This window comes from Nomascus leucogenys, chromosome 22a (genome assembly GCF_006542625.1).
Source record: "Nomascus leucogenys isolate Asia chromosome 22a, Asia_NLE_v1, whole genome shotgun sequence".
NCBI lineage: Eukaryota > Metazoa > Chordata > Mammalia > Primates > Hylobatidae > Nomascus > Nomascus leucogenys.
In genome coordinates this window covers 138,213,289-138,238,746 of record NC_044402.1, presented here as the reverse complement: position 1 = coordinate 138,238,746, position 25,458 = coordinate 138,213,289, and the positions used below count along the sequence as shown (strand labels likewise).

Genomic DNA, 25,458 nt, shown 5'->3' with positions numbered 1-25,458 from the left:
ATTTATGGGAAGAAGAAATCATACACAACTTGGGCAGCAGAAGTCAACCTGCTCACTTTCTGATTATCACCCTGAAGGCAGTAATACCTGTCAGCAGTTCTTGAAAGGCTGGCTGGACAGAAATCCTTTCTTCCTGCTCACCTTCCCTTTCCTAAAGAAAGGTCCTGCCTAGACTGCCCTGATCCACCAAAAATCACCTGAATCAATTTGGCAAGTTAAAAATATACTGAGTCTTACCACCTTAGAGGGAGGAAGAGTTAAAAAGCAGCAACCGGAAGGGCAAACTGTCTGGCACAATACATTTAACACCCTTCCCCACCAAGAATAAGGGTAAGTGGCCTAGACCCTTACCTTTCTGGAGGTTGCCTCCATTACTGTGGTAGCCTTTACCAGATGCTGTCTCCACCACTGCAGTGGCCTGCATCACTCAAAGATATATAACCTAGAAAAGGTATAAATATTGAACTATTATTATACTTAAAAGCATAAATTGACAACCACATAAAGGACAGAAAAGATATGTTCTTTTAAAATTTCCAAGGAACATTTTTTTAAAAACCAACATGTTAGGTCACTAAAAGAAGTTTAAATCTAAAAAATAGAGTCTTACAGACCATAATATCACCCCATTTATGTCAAACCTAGATAAAAAGTTTCCAAGACAATTTGTACACTTACTAAAAACCAATGACTTGGCAAATCCATACAATGGAAAATCTTTCAGCAACAGAAAGAAACTACTGATATATGTTACCTCATGGGTTAATATAAAAAACTTGCTGAATGAAAGAAGCTATATAAAAGAGATTACCTATTGTATAATTCCATTTAAGTAAAACGTCCAAAGCAAGAAAATGTATATAGAGAAAGTATATTAGTAGCTGCCTGGGATAGGTGGTGGGAGATGGAAAGAGAGATTAGCTATAAATGGGCATGGGGGATAAAAATGTTCTAAGATGGGTTTATGATGGGATAGTTGCAACACTTGATAAGGTTACTAAAAATCACTGAAATGAGTAAAATATAACTCAACAAAACTGTTTTAAAAAGGTAATAATGATGACTTTTTATTAATACATATTAGATGTACGTATTTTGGGGGTACATGCAAGAATTTAGTACATTCATAAAATCAACTCAGGGTAATTGGGATATCCATATAATGACTCTGAACCCAGCTGCCACATGAAGCAGCCCAAGCTAATTACTGGTAGAATATTCCAATGGACAAGTGAAATGATCCCAGAGGTGACAAGCAGAAGGAAGTCCAGCCAACTCACAAAATCATTTTGAGCCTCTGTCCCCTACTTATTGCCACTGTCCATACTCCTAAAAGCTGAGGTGTCTACAGTAGAATTCCGGTAATCAAGTGTTATGAACGTTCCTGATGAGTTTTGGGGAAAAAAAGGAATTAATTTTGTTTTAACTCTGATTTATTTCAATCACTGATCCTGAAAAAAATCATCTAAATGTACTGTCTCTGTTCTACAAGGAGAAGATATTAAAAAGCAGATCTCATGTCATGGAGACAGCCTTGAATCCTGACTTTGCCACTTAGTAAGCTGTGTGGACTTTGATAATTACAATAAATTAATGACAATAAGAATACAGACTACCAAAATCTACGGGACATGGTCAAAGTTATATCCAAAAGAAGTCACAGCTTTAGATGCTTATTATTAAATAAGGTTAGAAATAAATGAATTAAACAGTCAACTCTCAAGAATCTAGGAAAGAACTAAAAATAAGCCAAAAAAGTTTAAAATATAATTAGTTAAGACAAAAACAGAAGTGATCACTTTTAAAACAGTAAAAATGGTAACTAAAATTGAGAGCTATTCTTTTAAAAGACTAATAAAAGTAGGTAAATAACAGGCTGGGCGCAGTGGCTCACGCCTGTAATCCTAGCACTCTGAGGTGGGTGGACTGCATGAGCTCAGGAGTTCGAGACTAGGCTGGACAACGTGGTGAGACCTTGTCTCTACTAAAAATACAAACAATTAGCTGGGCGTGGTGGCGTGTGCCTGTAGTCCCAACTACTTGGTTGGCTGAGGCACAAGAATTACTTGAACCCAGCAGATGGAGGTTGCAGTGAGCTGAAATTGCACTACTGCATTCCAGCCTGGGTGACAGCACGAGACTCCAAAAAAAAAAAAAAAAAAAAAAAGTAGATAAAAGACAAGACAATCTCGTTAAGAGAAGACTGAAACAAAAATGAGCATTGATAAAAGGAGCATTTTAGCAAGCAATAAAGAGGTACTTTTAAAAATTGAGAATGCCATGTACGCCACTGAAGGATAATTTTAAAATTTAACAAAAATAGGCAATTTTCTAGGAAAAGTTTTTTTTTTTTTTTAAAAAGACTCAGAAGCAGGTGAACAGCGTTATCAACCATGAAAAAAATGAAAAGGCCATCAAAGATACATCTTATATCAATTCCTATCAAACCATGGAACAAAGAGAAATGGTAGCTGGGCACAGTGGCTCATGCCTGTAACACTAGCACTTTTGGAGGCCAAGGTGGGCAGATTACTTGAGCCCAGGAAGTTTGAGACCAGCCTGGGTAACATGGCAAAACTCCGACTCTACAAAAAATTAAAAAATTAGCCAGGCATGGTGGCTTGCCCCTGTAGTCCCAGCTACTCAGGAGGTTGGGGTGAGATGATCGCTTGAGCCTGGGCGGTTGAGGTGCAGCGAACTATGATCCTGCCACTGCACTCCTGTCTGGGCAACTGGAAACCCAGTATTAAGGGGAAAAAAAAGAAACAGTAATTCCTTAAAAACTAACACAAGAAATAAAGCATCAAAGGGATAAGGGAATACTGATTTTTGTGGATATGTATTTGTATGTGAGGAGGAGAGGTTTATACTTTAAATAAGGTAGGCCAGGTGAAACTGAGGGGTTAATTTGATCAGGTCTGCCTGCCCTGCTTGCCTTTGGTAGCTTGCGTCTTGTCATTTTTTTCCTTTTCTTTGGAAGTTGAAGGCTGCAGTAGCTGAAGGCTGTGACATTCAAACTTAACCTTCCCTGGCCACTTTATAGATAATGTTCAAAGGTCACCACAGTAACGGTTGCTTCGGTTTTTCAGAAACTTGGGCCGGCTCGTGTCCAATTCAAACTGGTTGAGACCACAGACCCTTCAACTGGGCCAATGCAAATGCCCGAGAGGTGGCCTTTTGATGCTGGAGGGCCAAAAATGCCACCCTCACATCCTCCTAAGCATCCTATGAAATGCCATGAACTCTGGCTAGGTTTGTGCAGAATAAACCTGTTATTTCCTTTTTCCTCCGTGCCAATTACCTTTCCTCATGCCTTAGACCACTCTACTTCCCTAACTCATAAATCTCCCCAAGCCTCATCTTCTTCAGGGAGGCAGACTCGAGAGCTCTTCTCCCTCCCTCCTCCTTGCTCAATGCCCTTGCAAATAAATCTTTTCTCTTTTGCAAAATCGTGTTACAGTGATTGATCTACTGTGCATAGGCATAACAGACCTGGACCTGGCCAGTAACAAAGGAATACTTCTCTGATAAGGTGAGACTTGGAAAAACGAATGAAAGAGAAGAAAAGAACCATGAAGATACCTAGCCAGTCAGGATGTGATAGCTGGGACCACAGTGACTGCAACAGAGGAGATAAAAAGTGATTAGATACTGGATCTACTGAGGTTCGAACCAAGAGGATTTGTTTTTGTTAAAATGAATGCACATTGTAAGAGAAACAGGTTAATTGTGAGATATCTATTTCACATTCAAATGGAGATATAAAGGTCTGGAGATCAGCAAAATTACCTAGAGCTGCATTGACCAGCAGCCACACGTGGCTATTAAACACTTGAAATCTGGTTAATCTGAATTGAGATGTTCTGTAGGTGTAAAACACACACCAGATTTCAGAGACGTAGTATGAAAAACATATAACATCTCATTAACATTTTATTTGATTACATGTTGAAATTTTTTTATATACTAGGTTAAATAAAACATTAAAAATAATTTCACCTTTCTGCCTTTTTTTTTAAAATAATAAAGGGGCTGGAAATGTTATCATGAAGGTTTGCCATTTTTGATTTATTCTTCAGTCAAAAAGGTTTTTTTATTTTGTTTTGTTTAAAGAGAAGGGGTTTGCTCTTTTACCCAGGCTGGAGTGCAGTGGCACAATCACAGCTCACTGCAGCCCCGAACTCCTGGGTTAAAGTGATCCTCCCACTTCAGCCTCCTGAGTAGCTGGGAATATAGGCATGAGCCACTGTATGTGGCTACTAGAAAATTTAAAATCACATATATTGCTTTATTGTATTGCTACTGAATAGCACTGACCTAGTTAGTGATACAAATTTGGGAATCATCAGAATACAGATTTAAATCTATGAACTTGAATGTAATTACCTACTGCTTGAATATAGAAACAGGCAGAGAAGAGACTCAAGAATTAGGCGCTGAGGCATTCCAAAGTTGAAAGATTGAAGAGATAAAGAGGAACCAACAAAGGAGAGTGAGAAGGAGCAATATGTGTGGTAGAAGGACCAATAGATGCAGATATGGAATATTGAAAGATACCTGTCTGGAGTAGACTCACAAGTAAAACAAAGAACTAGAGACACTGAGTATACACATTTCATTCAATTTTTTTGCTGTAAAGGGAAACAAAGAAAGGAGACAGTCAGGGGGTCAATAAAAAAGTTTTAAAAATAATTAGAACCAAGAAAAAGATTAAACAAAATGATAAACTCAGGAAAATTATTTCAAACCAAGAGGTAATAGACCTAATGCATAAAGTACTCCTGCAAACTAGTAATATACCAAAAGAAAAGTATATGAAAGTTATGTTTGGACAATTCATAAGACTTGAGTCAACTATATTAAAAAATATATAAACTAGTCACTGTCAAAAATGTAAATTAAAATGGATGGATTCTTGATTATCAAATTGGTAGAGGCTGATCATACATTGTATTATTAAGGGTCATGAAATGGACATTCATATATAATGAGAATTGAAATTCTTTCAACCTTCTGAAAGATGATTTGGCAATGTTGGGTACATATTCCTTGACCTAGAAATGCTTTTTCTAGGACTATTCCTATGGAAGAAAGCTGACATATATGTTTGATGATATGCACAATTATATTCACAGAAGAATTATTTTTTAGTAACAAATTTTAAAACAGCAAGGGGATTGCATCAAAAAGTATAGCGTTTTAATATAATGTAATACCTATCATGCAGCTTATAAAAACAAAAGAGGTAGATCTTTATTTATAATATGAACAATGTTTATAAAATACTGGGGATTTCTAGAAGTAGTTTCCTTTATAAGACTCCAGTTGAACTTATGTTAGACCTTTTCACTGTATCTGTCACATCTCTTACCTTGCTTCTGTATTTTTCCATCCTTTTGTCTCCCCATGCTTCAGTCTGGATAGTTTAACCTTCCATTTCACAAATTCTTTCTATAGTTCTAACTAATTTTGATGTGAAACCCATCCACTGAGTTCCTAATTTACCTGAAATTTTTAGTTCTAGAATTTTTACCAAGTTTTTTTTTTTTCTGTTATGCTTTTTTTGGGGGGAGAGGGTGAGGAGATAGGGCCTTGTTCTGTCACCCAGGCTGGAGTACAGTGGGGCGATCATGGCTCACTGTAGTCTTGACCTCCCAAGCTCAAGTGATCCTCTCACCTCAGCTTCCCTAGTAGCTAGGACTACAGGTGCAAGCCACCATGCCCAGCTAATCTTTGTATTTTTTTTGTAGAGATGGGATTTTGCCATCTCTGGCTGGTCTCGAACTCCTGGTCTCAAGTGATCCACCCACCTCAGCCTCCCAAAGTGCTAGGATTACAGGCCTGAGCCACTGCACTCGGCCCTGTAATGCCATTTTTAATGTATGACTTGTAGTAAAACTTTTAACATCAGCTGTTTTCTCCTGAAAGACAGTAAGTATAGTTATTTTGCAGTCTGTATTTAGTAACTCCAGTAACTGGAATCTCTGTGGATCTGTTTGTATTGTCTATTATTGTTTTCTGACTCATTATGTCTTGTCATTTTGGATGTCTGGTGATGTTTTAACTATGTTCTAGAACTATATTTGATAAGTTGTATATATAAATAATTTGAACCTAAAAATGATGTTATTGTCCCTCAGAGAGAACTTTTTTGCTACTTCTAGGTGCCATAGGGAATTAGTAATCTGGAATCTCTTTACTCTAACTGAAATTTGAGATGTTCTAGGCTACCCAGAAAAGTATAGTCTGAGGAAGGGCTGGTTTACTTTAATTGTAAGGCACAGCCCTCTGGGATCCTAAGCACACTGGATCCCAAGCCAAATAATCTATTCCTTGGGTCTCACCTTTGATCACCTGAAGACTCTGACTTTTGTCCTCTTACTGCCCTAAGGCTGTCAAAAGCACAGCCTAGGTGGAGCCAAGATGGCCGAATAGGAACAGCTCCAGTCTACAGCTCCCAGCCTGAGCGACACAGAAGACGGGTGATTTCTGCATTTCTGTTTGACGTACCGGTTTCATCTCACTAGGGGGTGCCAAACAGTGGGTGCAGGACAGTCGGTGAAGCACACTGTGTGCAAGCCGAAGCAGGGTGAGGCATTGCCTCACTCGGGAAGCGCAAGGGGTCAGGGAGTTCCCTTTCCTAGTCAAAGAAAGGGGTAATAGACGGCACCTGGAAAATCGGGTCAGTCCCACCCTAATACTGCGCTTTTCCAACGGGCCTGGAAAACGGCACACTAGGAGATTGTGTCCCGCACCTGGCTTGGAGGGTCCTATGCCCACGGAGTCTCACTGATTGCTAGCACAGCAGTCTGAGATCAAACTGCAAGATGGCAGCGAGGCTGGCGGGGGGAGCCTGTCATTGCCCAGGCTTGCTTAGGCAAACAAAGCAGCCAGGAAGCTCGAACTGAGTGGAGCCCACCACAGCTCAAGGAGGCCTGCCTGCCTCTGTAGGCTTCACCTCTGGGGGCGGGGCACAGACAAACAAAAACTCAGCAGGAACCTCTGCAGACTTAAATGTCCCTGTCTGACTGACAGCTTTGAAGAGAGTAATGGTTCTCCCAGCACGCAGCTGGAAATCTGAGAACGGACAGACTGCCTCCTAAAGTGGGTCCCTCACCCCCGAGCAGCCTAACTGGGAGGCACCCTCCAGTAGGGACAGACTGACACCTCACCCGGCCGGGTACTCCTCTGAGACAAAACTTCCAGAGGAACTATCAGACAGCTGAATTTGTGGTCTCACGAAAATCCGCTGTTCTGCAGCCACCCCTGCTGACACCCAGCCAAACAGGGTCTGGAGTGGACCTCTAGTAAACTCCAACAGACCTGCAGCTGAGGGTCCTGTCTGGTAGAAGGAAAACTAACAAACAGAAAGGACATCCACACCAAAAACCCATCTGTACATCACTATCATCAAAGACCAAAAGTAGATAAAACCACAAAGATGGGGAAAAAACAGAGCAGAAAAACTGGAAACTCTAAAAAGCAGAGCACCTCTCCTCCTCCAAAGGAACGCAGTTCCTCACCAGCAACAGAACAAAGCTGGACGGAGGATGACTTTGATGAGTTGAGACAAGAAGGCTTCAGATGATCAAAGTACTCTGAACTACGGGAGGAAATTCAAAACAATAGCAAAGAAGTTAAAAATTTTGAAAAAAAATTAGACAAATGGATAACTAGAATAACCAATGGAGAGAAGGGCTTAAAGGAGCTGATGGAGCTGAAAGCCCAGTTTCGAGAACTATGCGAAGATGGCAGAAGCCTCGGTAGCCGATGTGATCAACTGGAAGAAAGGGCATCGCTGATGGAAGATGAAATGAATGAAATGAAGCGAGAAGGGAAGTTTAGAGAAAAAAGAATAAAAAGAAATGAACAAAGCCTCCAAGAACTTTGGGACTCTGTGAAAAGACCAAACCTACGTCTGATTGGTGTACCTGAAAATGACGGGGAGAATGGAACCAAGTTGGAAAACACTCTGCAAGATATTATCCAGGAGAACTTCCCCAATCTAGCAAGGCAGGCCAACATTCAGATTCAGGAAATACAGAGAACGCCACAAAGATACTCCTCAAGAAGAGCAACTCCAAGACACATAATTATCAGATTCACCAAAGTTGAAATGAAGGAAAAAATGTTAAGGGCAGCCAGAGAGAAAGGTCGGGTTACCCACAAAGGGAAGCCCATCAGACTAACAGCTGATCTCTCGGCAGAAACTCTACAAGCCAGAAGAGAGTGGGGACTGATATTCAACATTCTTAAAGAAAAGAATTTTCAATCCAGAATTTCATATCCAGCCAAACTAAGCTTCATTAGTGAAGGAGAAATAAAATACTTTACAGACAAGCAAATGCTGAGTGATTTTGTCACCACCAGGCCTGCCCTAAAAGAGCTCCTGAAGGAAGCACTAAACATGGAAAGGAACAACCGCTACCAGCCCCTGCAAAAACATGCCAAATTGTAAAGACCATCGAGGCTAGGAAGAAACTGCATCAACTAATGAGCAAAATAACCAACTAACATCATAATGACAGGATCAGATTCACACATAACAATATTAACTTTAAATGTAAATGGGCTAAATGCTCCAATTAAAGGACACAGACTGGCAAACCGGATAAGGAGTCAGGACCCATCAGTGTGCTGTATTCAGGAAACCCATCTCACGTGCAGAGACACACATAGACTCAAAATAAAGGGATGGAGGAAGATCTATCAAGCAAATGGAAAACAAAAAAAGGCAGGGGTTGCAATCCTAGTCTCTGATAAAACAGACTTTAAACCAACAAAGATCAAAAGAGACAAAGAAGGCCATTACATAATGGTAAAGGGATCAATTCAACAAGAAGAGCTAACTATCCTAAATATATATGCACCCAACACAGGAGCACCCAGATTCATAAAGCAAGTCCTGAGTGACCTACAAAGGGACTTAAACTCCCGCACAATAATAATGGGAGATTTTAACACCCCACTGTCAACATTAGACAGATCAATGAGACAGAACGTTAACAAGGATATCCAGGAATTGAACTCAGCTCTGCACAAAGTGGACCTAATAGACATCTACAGAACTCTCCACCCCAAATCAACAGAATATACATTTTTTTCAGCACCACACCACACCTATTCCAAAATTGACCACATAGTTGGAAGTAAAGCTCTCCTCAGCAAATGTAAAAGAACAGAAATTATAACAAACTGTCTCTCAGACCACAGTGCAATCAAACTAGAACTCAGGATTAAGAAACTCACTCAGAACCGCTCAACTACGTGGAAACTGAACAACCTGCTCCTGAATGACTATTGGGTACATAATGAAATGAAGGCAGAAATAAAGATGTTCTTTTAAACCAACGAGAACAAAGACACAACATACCAGAATCTCTGGGACACATTCAAAGCAGTGTGTAGAGGGAAATTTATAGCACTAAATGCCCACAAGAGAAAGCAGGAAAGATCCAAAATTGACACCCTAACATCACAATTAAAAGAACTAGAAAAGCAAGAGCAAACACATTCAAAAGCTAGCAGAAGGCTAGAAATAACTAAAATCAGAGCAGAACTGAAGGAAACAGAGACACAAAAAACCCTTCAAAAAATTAATGAATCCAGGAGCTGGTTTTTTGAAAAGATCAACAAAATTGATAGACTGCTAGCAAGACTAATAAAGAAGAAAAGAGAGAAGAATCAAATAGATGCAATAAAAAACGAAAAAGGGGATATCACCACCGATCCCACAGAAATACAATCTACCATCAGAGAATACTACAAACACCTCTATGCAAATAAACTAGAAAATCTAGAAGAAATGGATAAATTCCTTGACAAATAAACCCTCCCAAGACTAAACCAGGAAGAAGTTGAATCTCGGAATAGACCAATACCAGGTTTTGAAATTGTGGCAATAATCAATAGCTTACCAACCAAAAAGAGTCCAGGACCTGATGGAATCACAGCCGAATTCTACCAGAGGTACAAGGAGGAACTGGTACCATTCCTTCTGAAACTATTCCAATCGATAGAAAAAGAGGGAATCCTCCCTAACACATTTTATGAAGCCAGCATCGTCTTGATACCAAAGCCTGGCAGAGACATAACCAAAAAAGAGAATTTCAGACCAATATCCTTGATGAACATTGATGCAAAAATCCTCAATAAAATACTGGCAAACCGAATCCAGCAGCACATCAAAAAGCTTATACACCATGATCAAGTGGGCTTCATCCCTGGGATGCAAGGCTGGTTCAACATACACAAATCAATAAATGTAATCCAGCATATAAACAGAACCAAAGACAAAAACCACATGATTATCTCAATAGATGCAGAAAAGGCCTTTGACAAAATTCAACAGCCCTTCATGCTAAAAACTCTCAATAAATTAGGTATTGATGGGATGTATCTCAAAATAATAAGAGCTATCTATGACAAACCCACAGCCAATATCATACTGAATGGGCAAAAACTGGAAGCATTCCCTTTGAAAACTGGCACAAGAAAAGGATGCCCTCTCTCACCACTCCTATTCAACATAGTGCTGGAAGTTCTGGCCAGAGCAATCAGGCAGGAGAAGGAAATAAAGGGTATTCAATTAGGAAAAGAGGAAGTCAAATTGTCCCTGTTTGCAGATGACATGATTGTATATCTAGAAAACCCCATCGTCTCAGCCCAAAATCTCCTTAAGCTGATTAGCAACTTCAGCAAAAAGTCTCAGGATACAAAATCAATGTACAAAAATCACAAGCATTCTTGTACATCAATCACAGACAAACAGAGAGCCAAATCATGAGTGAACTCCCATTCACAATTGCTTCAAAGAGAATAAAATACCTAGGAATCCAACTTACAAGGGATGTGAAGGATCTCTTCAAGGAGAACTACAAACCACTGCTCAATGAAATAAAAGAGGATACAAACAAATGGAAGAACATTCCATGCTCATGGGTTGGAAGAATCAATATCGTGAAAATGGCCATACTGCCCAAGGTAATTTATACATTCAATGCCATCCCCATCAAGCTACCAATGACTTTCTTCACAGAATTGGAAAAAACTACTTTAAAGTTCATATGGAACCAAAAAAGAGCCCGCATCGCCAAGTCAATCCTAAGCCCAAAGAACAAAGCTGGAGGCATCACGCTACCTGACTTCAAACTATACTACAAGGCTACAGTAACCAAAACAGCATGGTACTGGTACCACAACAGAGACATAGATCAATGGAACAGAACAGAACCCTCAGAAATGATGCCGCATATCTACAACTATCTGATCTTTGACAAACCTGACAAAAACAAGAAATGAGGAAAGGATTCCCTATTTAATAAATGGTGCTGGGAAAACTGGCCAGCCATATGTAGAAAGCTGAAACTGGATCCCTTCCTTACACCTTATACAAAAATTAATTCAAGATGGATTAAAGACTTAAATGTTAGACCTAAAACCATTAAAATCCTACAAGAAAACCTAAGCAATACCATTCAGGACATAGGCGTGGGCAAGGACTTCATGTCTAAAACACCAAAAGCAATGCCAACAAAAGCCAAAATTGACAAATGTGATCTAATGAAACTAAAGAGCTTCTGCACAGCAAAAGAAACTACCATCAGAGTGAACAGGCAACCTACAGAATGGGAGAAAATTTTTGCTACATACTCATCTGACAAAGGGCTAATATCCAGAATCTACAATGAACTCAAACAAATTTACAAGACAAAAACAAACAACCCCATCAAAAAGTGGGCAAAGGACATGAACAGACACTTCTCAAAAGAAGACATTTATGCAGCCAAAAAACACATGAAAAAATGCTTATCATCACTGGCCATCAGAGAAATGCAAATCAAAACCACAGTGAGATACCATCTCACACCAGTTAGAATGGCCATCATTAAAAAGTCAGGAAACAACAGGTGCTGGAGAGGATGTGGAGAAATAGGAACACTTTTACACTGTTGGTGGGACTGTAAACTAGTTCAACCATTGTGGAAGTCAGTGTGGCAATTCCTCAGGGATCTAGAACTAGAAATACCATTTGACCCAGCCATCCCATTACTGGGTATATACCCAAAGGACTATAAATCATGCTGCTATAAAGACACATGCACACGTATGTTTATTGCGGCACTATTCATAATAGCAAAGAGTTGGAACCAACCCAAATGTCCAACAACGATAGACTGGATTAAGAAAATGTGGCACATATATACCATGGAATACTATGCAGCCATAAAAAATGATGAGTTCATGTCCTTTGTAGGGACATGGATGAAACTGGAACACATCATTCTCAGTAAACTATCGCAAGGACAAAAAACCAAACACCGCATGTTCTCACTCATAGGTGGGAATTGAACAATGAGAACTCATGGACACAGGAAGGGGAACATCACACTCTGGGGACTGTTGTGAGGTGGGCGGAGGGGTGAAGGACAGCATTAGGAGATATACCTAATGCTAAATAACGAGTTAATGGGTGCAGCAAAACAACATGGCACATGGATACATATGTAACAAACCTGCACATTGGGCACATGTACCCTAAAACCTAAAGTATAATAATAAAAAAAAAAAAAAAGAAAAAGAGAGAGAGAGAAAAAAAGCACAGCCTATCCTCTCAAATCATTTCTTCTAAATTTGCAAATATTTTCAGGGCAAAAGTTGTTTGTAATGCTAGGCTTAATTCTTAAGGTTCTCATTCTTTCGCAAGTTGTGACCTGGTAACTTCTTATCTGACTAGTTCTCAGATGCTTTTGAGAAGATTTTAAAAAATATTTTTCCAGGACTGGGCACAGTGGCTCAGGCCTGTAATCTCAGCACTTTGGGAGGCCAAGGTGGCAGATCACTTAAAGTCAAGAGTTTGAGACCAGCCTGGCCAACATGGTGAAACTCCGTCTCTACTAAAAATATAAAAAATTAGCCAGGTGTGGTGGCAGGTGCCTGTAATCTCAGCTACTAGGGAGGCTGATGCAGGAGAATCACTTGAACCTGGGAGGTGGAGGTTGCAGTGAGCCAAGATTGCACCACTGCACTCCATCCTGGGCAACAGAGCGAGACTCCATCTCAAATTTTTTTTTTTCCCTAGGTGTTTAAATTGCCTTCAGTGAGTAAGAGGCCTGAATTACTTAGCCTGTCATTCTCTTTATTATTAAAAACTTAAATGAAGTTCTTACATGACAGAAGTGAAATCTCTTGATTTAAAGACAAACTATTAAAATGATACGTTTAGCTACTTATAAATGAAAATATGCAGTTTTAGAGAATTTATGAAAAAGATAATCTTATAAAATTGAGAAATATTAAAAAGTAGATATTGTGGCAGTGACAGTGGGACTTACTAAACTCCCCGCACCATCCCCCCACCCATTTTCAAAACTCCTTGCCAGGTGGGCAACTTCTGAGCAGAATGCTCTGGGTAGAAGAAATATACATTAAGGTCAAGGCATGGGATAACTTCATCAGTCTGTAACTATGAACACACATATTAGTGTTTGACAAGTCTCAAGGGGGAGTCCCCCTGCAGATTTCTGGAGCTTTTCTTCTATGTATCTCCCTTCTCTCAGGAACACTGTCCTGCAATTTCTAACACCTTAGGCTTTCTGAACTCCAATCTCTGTCTCAACTCAGGGAGACCTCTGCTTTGCTTGAAGTCCTTGTTCTTTTTCCATGGTCTGCAATGTGCTTCCAGGCAGGAAGCCAGGCTATCATCATAGGACTCACGCTGTGTGTTTCCTTTCTCTCAGAAATCACAGTCCTACACTGTGTCATACAACAGTTTTCTCATATAGGTTCTATTTTAAGAAACTAGAAAAAGCAGGAATATTAAGCCCAAAGAAAGGATGGAAATAATAAAAGAGGAGAAGTAAACAAAATAGATGAATAGATAAAAGTTAATAGAACCAGAAATTGTTTCTTTAAAAACACTGATAAAATTTATAACCCTTCTTATCCCTTTCTTGGACTTATCTAAGAAAAAGAGACAACACAAAATACCAATGTCAAGAATAGTAAAGGAAGATTACTATGGGATCTACAGCCATTAAAATGACAGAGGATATAATAAACAAATTTATCTGCCAAATTCTACAACTCAGGTAGACAAACTTCCTTGAAAACCACCTTCCAAAATGAATACAAGAATAAATAAATAAGGCTGATGTCAAGAAGAGTATTTCCTAGGTTGTCTTCTAAGATTTTTATAGTTTATGCTCTTACTTTTTTGTTGTTGTTGTTTTAATTTTTTTGAGACAGGGTCTTGTTCTGTCACCCAGGCTTGGAGTGCAGTGGTGCCATCAGAGCTCACTGCAGCCTTGACCTGCCAGGCTCAAGTGATCCTCCCACCTTAGCACTCCCCCACCTACCCCCTTGAGTAGCTGGGACTACAAGTGCACAACACCATGCCTGGCTAATTTTAAAATTTTCTGTAGAGACAGGGTCTCCCTATGTTGTCCAGGCGGATCTCAAACTCCTGGGCCCAAGCAATCCTCCTGCCTTGGCCTCCCAAAGTGCTAGGGCTACAGGCCTGAGCCACTGCATCTGGCATCGAGGTCTTACATTTAAATCTTCGATTCATTTTCAGTTAATTTTTGTATATGGTGAAAGGTAGAGGTCTATCTCCAATCTTCTGCATATGACTAATGACTAGACAGTTATTCCAGCACCATTTATTGAATAAGGGAGTCCTTCTCCCATTGCTTTGGCTATTCAGGCTCTTTCTTGGTTCCATATGAATTTAGAATAGTTTTTTCTAATTGTGTGAAAAATAATGTTGATAGTTTCATAGGAATAGTGTTGAATCTGTAGATTGATTTGGGGAGTATGGCCATTTTTACAATATTTATTCTTTTTATCCATGAGCATGGAATGTTTTTCCATTTATTTGTGTTGTCTGATTTCTTTCAGCAGTGCTTTACAGTACTCCTTGTAGAGCTCTTTCACCTCCCTGGTAAGCTGTATTCCTAGGCATTTCATTTTCTTTGTGACTATTGTAAGTGGTATTGTGTTCTTGATTTCACTCTCAGCCTTGTCATTGTTGATGTATATAAATGCTACTGGTTTTTGTACATTGATATATCCTGAAACTTTGCAGAAGTTGTTTATCAGATCTAGGAGCTTTTAGGCAGAGACTATGGGGTTTTCTAGGTATAGAATCATATAGTCTGCAAACAGAGACAGTTTGACTTCCTCTCTTCCTATTTGGATGCCTTTTATTTCTTTCTCTTGCTCGATTGCTCTGGCAAGGACTTCCAGTATTACAATAAGAGTGGTGAAAGTAAGCATTCTTGTCTTGTTCCAGTTCTCAGGAGGAATAGTTCGAGCTTCTGCCCATTCAGTATAATGTTGGCTGTGGGTCTGCCTTGGCAAAGAATGTGTAAATCCCCAAAAACAATAGCAGAAAAAAAAAAAAAAAAAGACAAGTGGGACCTAATTAAACTAAAGAGCTTATGCACAGCAAAAGATACCATCAACAGAGTGAACAGACCACCTACAGAATGGGGGAAGATATTTGTAAACTATGCATCTGCTACCTATAGATTCTGGCCTAATATCCAGAATCTATAGGGAATTGAAACAAATCAACAAGTGAAAAACAAACAACTTTATTAAAAAATGGGCAAAGGACATAAACAGACACATCTCAAGAGAAAACATGAGCAGCTAACAAATATAAAAAAATGTTCAGCATCACTAATCATCAGAAAAATGCAAATCAAAACCACAATGTAATTAATACCATCTCACACCAGCCAGAATGGCTATTATCAAAAAGTCAAAAAACAACAGATGCTGGCAAGGCTGTGGAGAAAGGGGAACTGTTGGTGGGAATATAAATTAGTCCAGCCACTGTGGAAAACATTCTGGAGATTTCTCAACTTAAAACAGAGCTACCATTTGACCCAGCAATCCCATTACTAGGTATATACCCACAAGAAAATAAATCATTCAACCAAAAAGACACATGCACTTGTACATTCATCACTGTGCTATTCACAATAGCAAAGACATAGAACCAACCCAGGTGCCCATCAATGGTAGACCGGATAAAGAAAATGGGTATTGGTCAGGCGTGGTGGCGCACGCCTATAATCCCAGCTCTTTGGGAGGCTGAGGAGGGTGGATCGCCTGAGGTCAGGAGTTTGAGACCAGCCTGGCCAACATGGTGAAACCCTGTCTCTACTAAATATACAAAAATTAGCTGGGCACGGTGGCATATGCTTGAAGTCCCACCTACTTGGGAGGCTGAGGCAGGAGAACCCCAGAGATTGCAGTCAGCTGAGATTGTGCCACTGCACCCCAGCCTGGGTGACAAAGCAAGACTCTGCCTCAAAAAAAAAGAAAAAAGAAAAAAAGGTCTAAGGCATATTCAATAAATGGTACTGGCACAAGTAGATTTCTACTATCTAGATTTTTACCTAGAGGGAAAAATTGCCTGGACCCACACCTCACACCACAATAAAAGTGAGATGAATCATATTTTTAAATGTGAAAACCAAATTTATAATGCTTCTCAAAGCACAACAGAATATATTCATGACTTTGGAATAGGCAAAGATTTCTTAGAACACAAAAGGTGTTAATTTAAAAGTTGTCGATTGGGATTCAGCAAAATTAAGAAACTTCTCCTCATCAAAAGACATTACTTAAAAAATGGAAACACAAGCCAAAGACTGGAATAAAGTATTCACAATCCATATATCCAAAAGAAGGCGCTTATTCAGATTACATAAATAACTTGTACAAATAGATTTTTTAAATTGCTTATAGGTATGAAAACATGCTCAACATCATTAGTCATCAGGGAAATGCAAATTTAAACAACCACGGTACCACTTCACATTCATTAGAATGGCTTAAAATGTGTGTGTGTGTGTGTGTGTGTGTGTGAGAGAGTGTGTGTGTGTCTCGCTGTCACCCAGAGACAGAGAGACTGTGTGTGTGTGTGTGTGTGTGTGTGTGTGTGTCTCGCTCTGTCGCCCAGGCTGGAGTGCAGTGGTGTGATCTTGGCTCACTGCAACCCCTGCCTCCCAGGTCAAAGTGATTCTCCTGCCTCAGCCTCCGTTGTAGCTGGGACTACAGGTGCGCACCACCACACACAGCTAATTTTTGTATTTTTAGTACAGATGGGGTTTCACCATGTTGGCCAGGTTGGTCTTGAACTCCTGACCTCAAGTGATCCACCTTGGTCTTGAACTCCTGACCTCAAGTGATCCACCTGCCTCGGCCTCCCAAAGTGCTGGGATTACAGGCATGAGCCACTGCACCTGGCCAAAATGGCTTTTAAAAAGAGTGCTAACACCAGATATTGGTGAGGATGTGGACAAACTAGAATTCTTATACATTGCTTGAGGGAATACAAATTGTTGAAACCATTTGCAAACCAGGCAATTTCTAATGATGTTAAATATATGTCTACCCTATTACCAAGCAATTACATTTCCAGTTTCAGGGATGAATACCTTTCTTTGGAGAATCACTCTTTAATATATTATTCAATAATGACTGAGCCTGTTTTCTAAGTTATATGTTAAGTGTTGAGGACACAGAGGTGATCAGTCACTGGCTCTGTGAAGCACAACAGGCATACAATTTCCAAAAGGGGGATGGAGGCACATAAATCTTCTATAAATTTAGAGTACGTCTTCCCAAACTTACCTGATATAAGAATCACCTGGGGCACTCATTAAAAATATAGATTCAACAGCCTAATTTGGGGCCCAGAAACAATATGCGAGGACAACAGTCCACAACCTTTTTGGTACCAGACACCAGTTTTGTGGAAGATAATTTTTCCACGGACCAGAGGATTGGAGGTAGGGTAGTGGCTTCGAGCTGAAACTGTTCCACCTCAGATCATCAGGCATTAGTTAGATTCTCATAGGTAGCACGCAACCTAGATCCCTCACATGCACAGTTCACAACAGGGTTTGAGTTCCTATGAGAATCTAATGCTGCTGCTGATCTGACAGGAAGCAGAGCTCAGGCTGGGGGTTGGGAACCCCTGCCCTAAGAAATTCCTACAATCTGGATATTTTGAGAAACACAAGGTGGTATGGGAAATATACAAGACTTAACCTAGTCTAAGGATTAGTGAAGGCTTTTCAGAGTTACTTAACCTCAGATCTGAATGATGAGTAAGAGCTAGCCATTGGGGGTAGGGCTCCTTTAGCATTGATTTTGACTGAAAGGATAAAATGTAATATGCTCAAAAATATATTTGGAGTTTTTCAAACTGCTAGTTGTTTTTAAAAAGCAATTAATTTTATGTTCAAATCCTTGCTAGAAAAAAGGAAAAAAGGCAATTAAAAACTAAAATTCTGAAGAAAAATATAACCTGTACCTACTTTGGGATTCACAAAGTTAAATAAGACAATTGGGGTTAAATAAGACAGTTAAGTAGACAATAATTGTATAGCATGGTTGCATTAATAAAGGTAAGGAAAAACTTATCAAAAAAGTAAATGATGGTCAAGTAGGGGCTAGCCAGGCTAAGAAGAAGCAGAGAAGGGCATAGAGCATCCCAATTTCAGAGGACAAATATGGAATGGCTCCAAGATAAGAGACATTCCTTCTTCTTAGATGATAACTCTAATAACTAGAGTTATTATGTATAAAAATGAACTAGTCTGGCCAGGTGCGGTGGCTCACACCTGTAATCCCAGCACTTTAGGAGGCCGAGGCAGGTGGATCGTTTGAGCTCAGGAGTTCCAGAACAGCCTAGGCAACATGGTGAAACCCCTGTCTCTAACAAAAATACAAGAAATTAGTTGGGCATGGTTGTGCGAGCCTGTGTTCCCAGCTACTTGGGAAGCTGAAGTGGGAGGATCACTTGAGCCCAGGAGATGGAGGTTGCAGTGGGCCAAGATAATTCAAATACATATATATTTGATACATTTGATTGTTCAAAATATTGTGTATATATATTTAAGTCAGGGTCTCACTCTGTTGCCCAGGCTGGAGGCTGGAGTGCTATGGTAGAAACACAGCTCACAGCAGTCTCAACCTCCCTGGGTTCAGGTGATCCTCCCACCTCAGCCTCCCAAGTGGCTGAACTACAGGCATGCACCACCATGCCTGGATAACTTTTTTGTAGAGAAAGGGCTTCACCATGCTGCCCAGGATGGTCTCCTGGCCCAAGGGATCCACCTACCTCAGCCTTCCAAAGTGTTGGGATTATAGGCATAAACCACTGCACCCAGCCAGCTCTTCATATTCTTAAAAAGTATTGAGAACCCCAGCTGGGCACAGTAGCTCATGCCTGTAATCCCAACACTTTGGGAGGCCGAGGAGGGTGGATTACTTGAGGTCAGGAGTTTGAGACTAGCCTGGCCAACATGGTGAAACCCCGTCTCTACTAAAAATACAAAAAATTAGCTGGGCGTGGTAGTGGGTGCCTGTAATCCCAGCTACCCAGGAGGCTGAGCCAGGAGAATCATTTGAACCTGGGAGGCGAAGGTTGCGGTGAGCCGAGATCACGCCATTGCACTCGAGCCTGGACAGTAAGAGTGAAACTCCATCTCAAAAAAAAAAGAGTATTGAGAGTCCCAAGGAGAATTTTTTTTTTATTTGGGTAATATCCATCAATACTTACCATATTAGAAATTAAAGCAACATTTTCAAATATTTATTAATTTATTCATAGAAAATACATTCATTACTTAAGTAAAATTTTAAATTAAAAACATATTTTCAAAAAATTGGTGAGAAGAGCAACACTATCTCAAGCTGGATTCTCATTCACATCTGATTCTACACTCAAATCTGCATTTACTGAAATCTGCAGTGTGTTGCAAGCTTCATTCTTAAATAAGAAGACACCCAAAGTTAAAAACGTTTGCCAAAGAGAAAATTTTAGTATAACATTAGTACTTGCAGATCATGTATGTGATAGAGGTCTATTATCTAGAATATAGAAAAAACTCTTACAACTGAACAATAAAAAGGCAAACAACCCAATATTAAGAGCAAATGACTTGACAAAGAGGATATACAAATGGCCAATAAACACATGAAAATATGCTCAATTTATCAAGAGTCATGAGGGAAACGCAAATCAAAACCAAAAGATATCACCTCACACCCACTAGGATGACAATAATAATAACAGTGCTGAGCAGGTCATGGAGAAATCAGAACCCTCATCCATTGCCGGTGGGAATGTAACATGGTGCAGCCACTCTGGAGAAGTCTGGCACTTCCTCAGAAAGTTAAACACAAGATAACCACATGATCCAGCAATTCCACTCCTAGGTACATGCCCATTTTTATTATTTTCTTCGAGTTCTCACTTACCAGACTATTTCCTCCAGTGCACCAAACTCCAGGGAATGGTATTGCCACAACTCAACCAGAAATCACAGGACTCGCCCTTGACACCTCCCTTATCCCTGAGGTCTTGTCAATTTTAACTCCTGACTCTCACAGCTATGCAGGCAATCACCTCACATCTGGCCAGAATAATCTTTCTAAAATGCTTATCGAATCAGTTACGCTTCTGCTTAAAACTCAGCAACGGACTGTCACTGTTTTCAGACAGATTAAAATCTGCATAAGTCCTGTAAAACCCTACAACGGTGTGGACTCTGTTAACCTTGGCAGTTCGTGTCTTCCAGATACACCCTCCTTTCCATTTCCTTAAAAAGTCAGGCCCTGGCCGGGCGCGGTGGCTCACGCCTGTAATCCTAGCACTCTGGGAGGCTGAGGCGGGCGGATCACGAGGTCAGGAAATCGAGACCATCCTGGCTAACACGGTGAAACCCCGTCTCTACTTAAAAAATGCAAAAAGTCAGGCCCTGCGCGTTCTCTCGCCTGGGCCCACCCCCCACCCCCCACCCCCCACCCCACCTTTAATTCACGCTTAACTTCAGATCTCATCTTAAATACGCGCTTCTTAGGGAAACCGTCCCAGCACCTCACACTAGGTCAGGAGCTGGCGCCGTCCTCCAGGGCGTCCTACGCGTCGGTCAGGGGCACACACGCCTGAGTACGGAATGAACTTCGCGTCCCCCTCTCGCTAGAGTCCCCGCCCCGCAGCAGAGGCTCCATCAGTCTCCGTGGCAAGAATAAGCATATGTGCGAATTTCTAGCTTTCCCCAGGGACATAACCAAGTTTGGGAGACCGGCCCTGCGACTTCCTTCCAGACCGACTTTTGCGGTGTCGCCGCCCGCTGTGAAGGCGCCGGAACTCCAGTACTGCCCGAGGAATGCGCCAGTTCCCCGTCCCCCTCGCTGGGCTCGCCTACATCGCCTTTCGGAGTCCCCGCGTGCCTCAGCGGGACGGGCCTCGCCGCCGGGACCGGCCACAGGCGGAGTTCGCCAACCCCAACCGCTCAAGCCCATGGCCTCGCCCTCGCCGGCCTCGCCGCCCGACCTGCCGCCCCGCGTCTCTGTCCGTCGCACCTCGGAGCCGCTAGATAGCCGCCACCGCTGCCGCCTCCACGGGCCAGCGCCCCGCTCTCCGCAGCCGCCTGCGAGCCAGTGGCGCCACCAGCGCAGCCGCGGCGCCTGTCGGGTAACGGTCACCGGCGGCCCGCCCACCGCCTGTTGGGCAGTATGAAAAGTGCGGCACTGTGATTGGCCCAGACTGTGGGCGCGAAAGCGCGGGAAGGAGGCCGCCTACTTGAACGTTGCACGACGTGGAAGAGATTGTGGGCGTCTGTCTTGGAGCGCAGGGCGGCCCCCAAGACTCCCGCTTTGCAGCCTGAAACCCTCGGCTGGACCGCGCAGCTCTGCAAAGCCACCATATGAAAATACTTGGAAGTGCTGCTTCTGCCAGCAGAGGCCAGACTGCCCCTCGCTTGGGTCTGGTGCGGGCCGAGTCCTCCGCCCTCAGCGGCGGGACACGGGCCCGGCCTCCTTGCCGAACTGTTTCCCAGGCCGCGTGGTCCCTCCCGGTGTTTGGCTTGTCCTCTGCGCATCTTCTGGAAATACCGTTGGCAGGGTCGGGCCGCGACTAGGGTGAGGCCAGTGAGGCATTCGTCACGAGCACAGGATTTCAGAGGCTGCCAAAATAGCAATCAAGATAAATAATATTTTAATGCAGTCTCTAAAAAAAGTCAAAAGTAATGAAAAAATTCAGTCCTATTTTTTCCTTTCACCTCAGACTCTTAAAATGGCTCCACAGGGTACATTGTTACTGGTCCTGTCTTTATTCAAAATTTGAATATTCTGGGCCAGGCGAGGTGGCTCACGCCTGTAATCCCAGCACTTTAGGAGGCCAAGGCAGGTGGATCACCTGAGGTCAGGAGTTCGAAACCAGCCTGGCCAACATGGTGAAACCTCGTCTGTACTAAAAATACAAAAATTAGCCCGGCGTGATGGTGGATGCCTGTGATCCCAGCTGCTCGGGAGGCTGAGGCAGGAGAGTCGCTTGGACCCAGGAGGCGCAGGTTGCAGTGAGCTGAGATCACCCTGTTGCACTCCAGCCTGGATGATGACAGAGCAAGACTCCGTCTCAAAATAAATAAATTAAATTAAATTTGAATATTTTATTATGGATTTTTTGCATTAATTTCGATTTTTTAAAAGATTGCATTAAAAGATTACTGAGTTTTTGCATCCCCTCCCCCACCCCCCATGTTTTGTGCCTAGTCTCATCCCTGATAGGGAATTTAAACCTGTATAAAATGACACAGTCCTGAAGGGGGTGGGGACAGGATAGAGCTGCAGGTGGCTTCATTTGCTTATTAATTTAAACATGGGCTTGATTGTTGGGCCACGGAGGACTTTGGATAGGTTGCAGATAGAGGAGGGGCTCTAAAACTGCGCCTACCCCCAAATTGTCCCCTCAAATGAGGCTGCAGCCTCTGAAATGCACTTCATTCATTCATTCATTTATTCTGCAGATTGCTGTTGGCCTGCCAGGGGCCAGGGGCTGAGGGTGCAGTGGTGGACAGTGGACCTTGAGCATGGATCTTGGGGTGATGTAATACACTTATCGCAAATCTTGCCATTACCGAAAGTGCTTTCAAGTGTCTTTTAAAGTGATATGGCTTGTCCTTTTACAGTGGATTTCATTTGGAAGTCCCTGTGTCATTTGAAGTTAATGCCAGTGGCTGGAGAGGGTGGCCACGGCAGCAGCAGGCCAGAGCTGCTGATGACATTATGAGGTCTGGCCTCTGTTATAGAAAGGGGTTCAGATTGAGGCTCACATTAGGAGGCTGGACACTGTCCCCTGGGCTGCTGGGCAGATGGCATCTGGAGCAGGACTGGGCCATGGTGACCCTGGAAGGGGTAGCTCTGGAAGTGTGTCTGTGGGCCAGCAGCCCTGATGTCAAGACAGCTGGAAACCACATTCTACTCTAGACCCGTGGCGTTTCTCCTTTGACTGCTCCACCACAGTTAGAATTTTGAGAAATTCCTCTGTGAACAGCCATTTGCCAAATGCTCATTTCACTGTTGGTCTCCTCTCCACCCTGTGGGTGGGTACAACACAGAAAGAGTCAAATCTTTCATATATCAACCTTTCAAACCATCGAAGACAGTGATCATGCCGTCCTCAGGGAGGATTATTGGGATTCAGGGAATAGAGATGAAATGTTGTGTTATTAGTGGACGGGCTGAGCACAGACATCACATGTGTCACCAGGCTACAGAAAAGGTAAGCTGTGCCGGACAGTGATATTGTGCTTACAGGCAAGCCACCGAGCAGGTGGCAGGAGGGGCTGCTGGGCGTTGGCAGGGAGGCGGGTTGAAGGGCAAATTGGCTGTTTGCATGGGACACACAAAGCCTCCTGCTACTGCAAGGGGAAGAAACATTCCCACTTAAGTGACCTCAGCTGTTTTTGTGTAACTGTGGGATCCAGTGTCCTTGTTTTGCCTTCCTCTGGGCCCTTTGAGGTGTTTTGCTTTGTTTTCGAGACAGCCTTGTTCTGTTGCCCAGGCTAGAGTGCAGTGGCACAATCTCGGATCAATGCAGCCTCCACCTCCCAAGTTCAAGCGATTCTCCTGCCTCAGCCTCCCAGTAGCTGGGATTACAGGTGCCTGCCACCACGCTCAGCTAATTTTTGTATTTTTAGTAGAGATGGGGTTCCACCATGTTGGCCAGGCTCGTCTCGAACTCCTGACCTCAAGTGATCCACCCTCTTCGGCCTCCCAAAGTGCTGGGATTACTGTTTTGAGCCACCGCACCTGGCCCCCTTTGAGTTTTTTTTGACACCGTCTCCGGATACTCCCCATTGGCCCTAGGGCATGGGACCCTTGCTCCTCTTGGTCAGAGTTTCCTGTGTCTGTGTATGGAGCTAGTGGTTCTGCCTCTTCTGCCAGGCAGCTCTGCCACGTTTGGACTTACGCAATTGATTTGGGGATTATATTGTTTTGATGTGAAATTTTACATTTTTATGAAATCCATCAGTCTCTTTGTCATTTATTTTCAGTGATATTAGAGATGCTTACTCCAGCTCAAGTTCAGAATAATCATATTCGCACAATAGTTTTTTGTTGTTGTTGTTTTTGTTTTTGTTTTAGACGTGGTCTCACTCTGTCACCAAGGCTGGAGTGCAGTGGCACGATCTCGGCTCACTGCAACCTCTGTCTCCTGGGTTCAAGCCATCCTCCTGCCTCAGCCTCCTGAGTAGCTGGGATTACAGTTTTGCACTACCACACCCAGCTACCTTTTTTAGAGATGGGGTTTTGCCACGTTGGCCAGGCTAGTCTTGAACTCCTGACCTCAAGTGATCTGCCCGCTTTGGCCTCCCAAAGTGCTGGGATTACAAATGTGAGCCACCATGCCCAGCCACACAATAACTTTGATTTGTGCCTTTTATGATTTGATTTTTTACACTTATTTTTTTCGCTTATAACTTTGAAATATTTAACGTTATTAAAGTCACATGTGTTTAATGTAGAAAATGCAGGAAAGGGTGAAAAAGAAAATAGAAGTCTCCTATAATCCCGTTTCTCACAGAGCCTCACTGTGGGTGTTTTCGGGGAGCTAGCTATAGAGAGAAACCGTGGAGCTACTCTCCCACATGGACTGGGATGCCTGTCTACATTCGTAACCTCTCTATTCAGGAGCGGTTAACATTTTTCATTCTGCAAACACCTACTGAGGTCTTGCTCTGCATTAGGCAGGCCACGGAATGAAAAGCTTACAGCAGTTCTTGAAGAACATGCAGTCTAACTGATATCACACAACTTACTGGGGGCTAACGTGTGGAACAGACAGGATGCAGAAAAGGGCGGCGTGTTTGTAGAGCAGTCTCAGTAGCATGGAAGCCACACCCTGGGAATCCTCAGGGAATGCAGAATATAAGGCAGAGCAGAGCAGCTGGGCCCTTTTGAGCAAGGCTGGGTCGCCCCATTGCAGGGATCTGTCTATCCTTGCACCTTTGTAACACTGAAAATACCTGGCAGAGGCCCCCTCAACTGTTGTTTTATCAAAATCATCTAGTCTAGTTGCAATGTTGGTTTTTTTAAAACTTCTAGGTGAATATTAGAATAATTTGTTGTTGGCCAGGCATGGTG

At 42.3% G+C, this 25,458-nt stretch overlaps 1 protein-coding gene across 1 annotated transcript in view; it reads right to left on the bottom strand.

Annotated features, from left to right (window-relative positions):
• Positions 1 to 21,510, bottom strand: part of RBM44 (RNA binding motif protein 44) — a 50,851-nt gene extending 29,341 nt beyond the window's left edge. Inside the window, exons 1-2 of the mRNA XM_003277478.3 lie at positions 21,394 to 21,510; positions 352 to 442 (exon numbers count right to left, since the gene is read on the bottom strand). Coding sequence (XP_003277526.1) covers positions 352 to 424 — 73 coding nt within the window. The 5' untranslated portion in view covers positions 425 to 442; positions 21,394 to 21,510. The remainder of the gene's footprint in view (positions 1 to 351; positions 443 to 21,393) is intronic.
• Between the last annotated feature and the right edge of the window lie 3,948 nt (positions 21,511 to 25,458).